The sequence below is a fragment of the Meleagris gallopavo genome, chromosome 7, assembly GCF_000146605.3.
Source record: "Meleagris gallopavo isolate NT-WF06-2002-E0010 breed Aviagen turkey brand Nicholas breeding stock chromosome 7, Turkey_5.1, whole genome shotgun sequence".
Classification (NCBI taxonomy): domain Eukaryota; kingdom Metazoa; phylum Chordata; class Aves; order Galliformes; family Phasianidae; genus Meleagris; species Meleagris gallopavo.
The window spans coordinates 3506074-3513481 of record NC_015017.2 but is presented as its reverse complement, the minus strand read 5'-3'; the positions used below and the strand labels follow the sequence as shown (position 1 = coordinate 3513481).

The window sequence follows — 7408 nt, the reverse complement described above, 5'->3', positions numbered from 1 at the left end:
TTGCTATACAAGCAGCTGCCAGATGGTAATACAGAGAAAATGCATTTAATGTCACTTGCCTAACTGGAAACCAGATGGCATAGCAGAAGTTGAAACAAGATGTTTGCCAGCTCATTCTAGCTTCCAGCTGTGGTCCCATGCTGCACCATGGCCACGTGGACAATGGCCTTTTCACTGTCACCATGATGTCCATATCATATTTCAGGCAAAACTGTGTGCTCATTCAGAAAGGTGAGTTGACAGCTTTCTCTGGTCCCTTCTCCCCAAAAGATGCACTGAAGAGAATGAGGAACGTGTGTGCAAAAGTCAGTGGGTCAGCAAATTCTTTGCTGTCTGCTATAATGAAGCGCGTGAACTGGACACCTGGAGATCTTCTTGCAAGGGCCTGAAAGTCATTGAAAGCAGCTTGGATGGATGTTCTGGTTTTGTAACTCAACTTCTCAGAATTGTTGTTGGTTTGCCTGGTGGATTCAGTAGGATATTTTGCTCTGAACAAGACAGTGTCTCATGCTTCTTCAGCCAGTGGAAGAGTATCTGGCTTTTCAGGCTTGGGAGTAGTAGCAACACTTTCTGGAGCATTCCAGGTTACCCACAAACCATCTTTTCAAATAATAAAACTTTCCTGGCTGAGATACAGCTAAGGTGTGTAGTCTTTGCTGTGTGAGAAAAGTAAACAGTCTGTCTAATGAAATGCTCAAGCTACAGCAGATGCTGCTTCCATGTCTTCCTCATGAGAAGTTACGGGATAGAGTAACAACACTGGTTATTCTATTTGGGAGAAGATAATCATTTATAACTCAGACTGCTACAGGGCTATAAAGCAGGGTGAATCAGGTGTCCCAATGCAGAACAACTACAAATAACTCTATCATTAATAAAAGCCTCTGAGAAGTTTTCATTATACTTGGAAATCAGTCAAATGTTATTTATTCTCGCCATCAAAGATTCGCTCTTTGTTATTCACTGTAATTTATATTGATTCCATTCTTGATGGTTGGTTATGCCTATATCTTTGCTCATTCTTTCTTATCAAGTTTGTTCCCCATGTACTTTGATCACATTTAACCATTCCTGTAATGAACAAGAGGACTGAGATCCTTTAGTCCTTCCCATTAATTGTTCCTTCTTGATCCCTCTTGAAGTAATTCTCCAAGCCCTTTTAAAGCTTGCAGCAGTTGTGTTCAATTGGGGATACATGTTTTAGTGAGGTGGTCAAGACTAAGGAAAAATTTATAGGGACTGCAGAGGGAGATGAGACTGAAGTAGAGAAGGGAACTGCTTAGCACTTTGCTATGTGATGCTTCCTTCCCAACTGATTTCCATGGAAAACGCATGGTTGTGCTCCTCGATAAACATAATGCAGAAGCATATTGCCTACAGGCAGCCCTGCCGCGGTGACAGAACTCCTATGAAGAAGGAATTCGCCCCTGAGGAGACCGAAGCAGGCTTTTCTCCCATTGAAGGAAACAGGGCACTTCCCAGTCAGAAAGTTCCCAGCAATAAGCCGGTAGGAGGCACCAGAGAAACCGAGGTGACTCCCGCCCCGCAGCGGTGCTCCTGAGCCGCCCAAAGAAGCACGGCGCGAGCAGCCCCGCCTCGCGCTCAGCCCGCGCGCCCCGCCGGGGAACGAGGGCGGGAAACCGAAGGGGCAGCGAACGCCACCTCGAGTCACGCCGCCTCCTCTCGCGAGAGCCGCGCCGCCCTGGCAACGGCGGGCCGCTGCGGCCATGGAGGAGGAAGAGGAGGCGGCGGCGGCGGGTTCTGAGGCGTCGGTCTACCTGCCAGAGTATCCTTCCGCCCCGCCGCGGGGTGCTCCCCACGCCTGAGGCGGGCGGGCTGCGGGGTTCTCCGTCCCCTCGGTCCCCCTGTGCCCTCAGCTGAGGACCCGGGGCGGGAGCTTACCTCGTGGAGCTGGGAGGAAGGAACGAAGAAAAATGTTACAGGATAGCGCTGGAAAGGGTGAACGTGCGGTCGTTGCTGTGTTGAGGCACCCTGACCGAGCCTCGGGGTAACGTTACCCCCCCCGTAGGGCTAAAAAGTTCAAATTCTTTACTGGAAGCCTCTTGTTGCCTTCTATGTGTTAGTATTGGTGGTGAAACACTACAGAGCTGCCGGTTCCACACAGTGCTGGGGGTCAGATAATCCTTATTTCGTCAGGCACTGCCAGTACCTTACTAGAGTTAGGGTGTAAGCCCATTAAAAAAGAAAAGAAAGTGGAAGATTGGCTTTCGAGCTTGTGGTTATCTTGTTGAAAACAGCACACCTGTCCCCAAGCGGTGCGGTGAGCTGAACAGTGTTGTGTCAGTGTGTGTTTATACCAATCCAACAGCAACACAGTGTTTGTTGGGGGAACATTATAGTTTTAAAGCTGTTAAAACGGTGTTCTGTGGTGTAATTGTATGCCTGGCTATCAGTATTTTTCATTTAAAGGTTTAGTCTGCGCACTGTTGTTTGCATTGATGCAAGGAAACAGCTTCTCCTTGTTTTCTTCTGAAAATGTTTTACTTGTGAAGGTGTGCTGCAGGTAGAGCTGCATTGAAAGATCTGATAATTGTGGAAAGAAGCAGTCAAAGGTGGGAGTTTGAGCTGAAGAACCACCTGCAGCCCATGCAAAAGATAGCCTTAGAGAAAATAGTCTAAAAAGACTAGTAAACATGGTGTGGATAAGTTGAGATGTCAGAAATGTGGTTTAAGTGTCCTTTATTGAAACTAATGTTGATAAATACTGTACTATGAAGTGATGAAGGAAGGGGCTTGGGAATTCCAAAGAAGTGTTCAGATGTTTAGTTTTTAACACATCTGCATATTCATGTATATGGAAATAATCACAGAGTTCATTCAGAAATGTACTCAGGTGGTCACACTATGTGATGTGACCATTCTGTAAAGTGAGTATGTCTGGTTAGTGATGGAGTATCTTAATAAAAAAGGGAAGTCTTAGAATATTACCCTAACATGCCAGTATTGATGTGTCTTTGTCTCAGATTCCCATCTGTTGCTGTCCCTGTTTTTTAGAACAATAACGGAAAGCTGTTCCTTGCTTTTGCTGTGCATTTGTGCCTTGCTGTCATTCTCATTTTCTTATGTAATTAGCAGTTCAGATGGGTATTTCTCTCTGCGTTGAATTGTACAGAGTGCAGGAATTGGGATTTGTTTCACTGCCATGTGGTCAGACCCTGCTCCTTAGTGTTCCCGTTGTTCTGGGGAGCTGGCAGACAGCTGCAGTCCACCCTTATGCCCCAGTCCCTGGCTGTTATCCTGAAATGCAGCTCCTGAAAGTCTTGCCGAAAAATAAACTATTACCATCTCAGTTCTCTTACATCATCCTGGTGGGTGCACACGTATCCTGGAACACTGTGCTGAGAAAAAGTGCATTAATTGAACTGTATGCTTTATTTGATCTGCCATTGAAGTCAAAATTCATAATCCAGATTACTTGTGTAATGGAGAACAGATGTAGACCTGCTGAAGCTAATCACTGGAGGGTGGGGCTCCTGTTATTTTTATTTGCTTTTTTTTTTTATGAGATTGCATAGTTCAGGTGCTAGAATTTAAATTTGAGAATCGTTCAAGTTAGAGAATGAAGTTTTTACAGAGGAAGAAACCTGAGGTGCAGAGAGGCTGTGACTTGCATTTGAGTCCTGTGTTCCACATCTGCGGTAATTAGAGAAGGAAATATGAGGGCAAGTTAAACAGGTGTTTGCCTTTACATACCTAAGCCTAGTTAGGAAGTTTTGAAGAAGCATTCATGCCAGCTTCCGATTTATGTATACAGTTTTTGTAGAAAAGCATGTGGTGAAATTGTGCAGTTTTAGATACACAGATGTGCTTTGACTTGATTACTGAAAGTTAGACCTTTATTCATGCAGAGATTTCACTTTTGTTTGTTTGTTTGTTCAGAAAGGAAAATGATGCCTTTCTAACTGTTGGGCTTGGGAAGATTCATAAGACTCACATCTTTACAAACCAAAGGTGGTTATTCTTTCAGGGATAAGGCATGTGAGTCTTCTGGATGGTTACAGTTCAGCTGATAGCTTGCATGCTGTGATGCTGGGATCTTGAATCCAGATGGTAGTTTTGTATATGTTGTACTGCACAAACTGTAGCAAAAAGCTGTATTGTTCTCTTTTTTTTGTTTGTTTTGTTTGTTTTAGTTGAAGACTTCAGATTAGGGAAGTGATACTAAGCTAGAAAATCATGGCTTTTTTCCCCATTTTTATTTTCTTTTGTAAAAAGAAGTTACCACTTAAAATGATTGTGTGTGAAGCAGTGAATTGCTAACTGTTCTTTAGAAGTTAATTTCTAGTTTATTTACGTGGGTCATTTCTAGGCTAACTGATTTCCTAGGGAAACAGCAGTGCATCTTACAGAAAACATTTTGGTTATACTTCCCAGAGCTGCCAGGCTGGTGGATGAGCTGTTTATTTTAGTTTTGTTTCACGCCATTTGTTATTTTAATGAAAAGTCTGACTCTGAAGCATTTGGGGGAACTGTAAATAACTTGCAGTGGATTTTTACCATTTCAGAGTTCACTTCTCTTTGTACTGTGGATGTGCTGTGGTTATTATTTAAGGCGCTTGCATTGGCTTTGGTGAAGTGTTCAGTGCTTGATCTCAGATGTTCAATTTTGAGCTCATCTCCATTTGGTGTGGTTAAGAGCAGGGGTGAAGATGCTCATCACAGCTGGTTGTCCTTTCGTGTGCTTGCATCAAACGTTTCAGCCTTAACAAAACCTGCAGAAATTACTATCACAGACTACGCTAAGGACGATTATCAGTACGAAGAGGTAACTTGCTAAATTGATTATCTTACATGATATCTGTAGTATTCGTGTTTGATTCCTTTGTTTCGCTTCAACATAAAAGTAGCTTGGGAGGAGTAGTGAACCTTCTTTTCTGAAGTGTGATGATTAGTGGTCAAGAGAAGATTTGGTATGAGCTTTTGTTACGTCTTTTTTTTCAAAATTAAGTATTTAAAAAAAAACAAAAAAAACCGGGTATATCCATTTCAGCTTATTGTTAATGAACGGAATCATAGACTCATATAATTGTTTGAACTAGAGGGAACCCTTAAAGGCCATCTAGTCCAACTGCCCTGCAGTGAACAGGGAAACTTACAGCTCGGTCAGGATGCTCAGAGCCCATTTCAGCCTGACCTTCAATGACTCCAAGGATAGAAAACAAAATGTGAACATGCAGAATATTTTTAATGGGAATGAGATTGTTTTCAGTAGTGGTTAGGGAGGTAGAAACAGTTGGGCTTGGGAAGATTCATAAAATATTGATACTGGTGCTCTAAATCCTTTCATTTAGGTGTCAGCAGATGATGAATTTAGTCTTCAGGAAGGTGACGAAGATCTGTCTGAGGCTCTGCAGGCTGTTCAAAAGCAAGCTGAAGATGCTCACATCTTAGTAAGAACTTGATGACAAATCAATAAGACTGTGATTTAGCTGGTTTTACTGGGTTAAAAAGTACACGTCATCACTTCATTGAATTATGAGATATTTTGTGGAGAAGATTACACTTTTTATAAGTTACTAGGACTAAATATGTCACGATGGAAAAAAATAACTTGAGTTACCTGCGTGCCATCTTCCTTTAACTTTCATTCATTTTATAGCTGTAAACAAAGTCATCCTTCAAATACATAATTTGTTTCAAAACATTAGTAAAATCAATGAGGTTTGGTTTTATTATGTGAGTAGAATGAATGAGAATGTGATCCCCCATGGAGGGGAGCAACTGCTTGTACTTAACACCCACAGAAATGTGTACCTGAACGCTTTGCTGAAGAAGGTTGTTTCTATATTAAAAATAAAGAAGATACTGCCATGTTGTGTTAAATTAGAAAATTATCATAGAATCATAGAATGGCTTGGGTAGAAAAGGACCACAATGCTCATCTAGTTTCAACCTCCTGTTATGTGCAGGGTCACCAACCAACAGACCAGGCAGCCCAGAGCCTCATCCAGCCTGGCCTTGAATCCTTGAATGCCTTTCGCATACAGCATTAGTTTTGAGTGCCTCTTATGTTTACAGTTGGATTTCAAAACAGTCATGTGATAGTTTGGAGTTGCACACTGGGATCATTAAATTGCATTTTCCTAACAACAGTCTGCCTGAATTTATTGAGTTATTGCAATCTAATGGAGAAGTGCTTTTCCCTGTCTTATAGCCTCCTCATCAGTAAGCTATTATCTTACTAATATTTTGCCTTTGCAAAACAAACTAAGTTCAAATTCTGAATGATTCTTACTATCAGAATGGAGGAAAAATCTGTATTTTCTTTTGCCTCAGTCAGTTCTGCGTTTGAGATGAAACTTTGAGTAAAACCTAGCAATATCAAAGTCTTGATGTGTTTTGAAGTTGGGTATGACTGACAGTTAAGGGAAGGACTTCAGAAGCTTTTAAAACTGATAGTTAACCCAACACCAGATAATGCTCTTCAGGGATAACTGCAGCTGTACCTATTTCAATGTGAGAACTGGTATTCAAATAAAAAGAGAAACCAGGAGTAATATCTTCTTATTTGACTGTGGAATAAGGAACTAATATTTTACCTCTCTTGATTGAATTTTAAGAGAATGAAACAGTATCTGTCCCATTTACTCCAACTGAAGATACTGTGAGCTTTACTTGAATCAAAAGAAAATGTGGTTAAATTCAAATTCTTCTTGATTTTATACTTAAACTAGCAGGTGTCTGCCTTGGATCATTTTTTGAAGGATTCAATTTTTCCATTATTTTGGAATTGAAATCATTATTTCCACCTCTAGACAGACAGACATGGAAGCAAGAATGAATATACTTGTTAGTGCCTGGATGGTTTTCAAAGGAATGTGCATCCTCAGAGAGCTTCACTGCAGTAGTTGTACGTGATTCTTGCGTACAGTTGCTGTCTATAGTAACCTGTATGCCTAATTCCTTATTAAAGGTTGCAGTTCAGTGCTTCGTGCAAATGTTTTCTTAAAAGAGAAATTTTACAGAGAAAGCATGGATCAAGTGAGCATCCAGAAATATTCTAGCAGTTTGCCAAATGCAGGCACTCAACTTAGAAACTGTGGGTATTTGTAGTTACTGCAGATACTTTTACACTCTGTAAGAAAAAGGTCAAGCGTAACCAGGAAAGCCTAATTCTTATTTTCAGACTTCCTTCTGAAGTAATTAGCACTAATTACTAAATGAAGGAGAGCAAACATAAGCAAATGAGATGATGCATTTAACCATTTTTTCAAAACTTTAAAATATTGGTATGTATGTATTAAAGCTATGTCTCTGTAGGGGATATTGAGGTGGTTTGATTTTTTTTTTTCCCCCTCTCCTGGGTTTGTGCCTGGGTGCAGTGGAGCTGTTAGCCTTTGGAGGAGTTTGGGGCTCCCTTGCCTGGAAATTGCCATTTGCAACACAT

The 7408-nt window shown here is 41.3% G+C and overlaps 1 protein-coding gene across 1 annotated transcript in view; it reads left to right on the top strand.

The window, feature by feature from the left end:
- The first annotated feature begins 1332 nt into the window (after positions 1–1332).
- SPAG16 (sperm associated antigen 16) overlaps positions 1333–7408 on the top strand; it is a 351197-nt gene continuing 345121 nt past the window's right edge. The window contains exons 1-4 of the mRNA XM_031554276.1: positions 1333–1394; positions 1512–1786; positions 4740–4786; positions 5313–5411. Of these exons, the coding sequence (XP_031410136.1) occupies positions 1333–1394; positions 1512–1786; positions 4740–4786; positions 5313–5411 (483 nt within the window). The remainder of the gene's footprint in view (positions 1395–1511; positions 1787–4739; positions 4787–5312; positions 5412–7408) is intronic.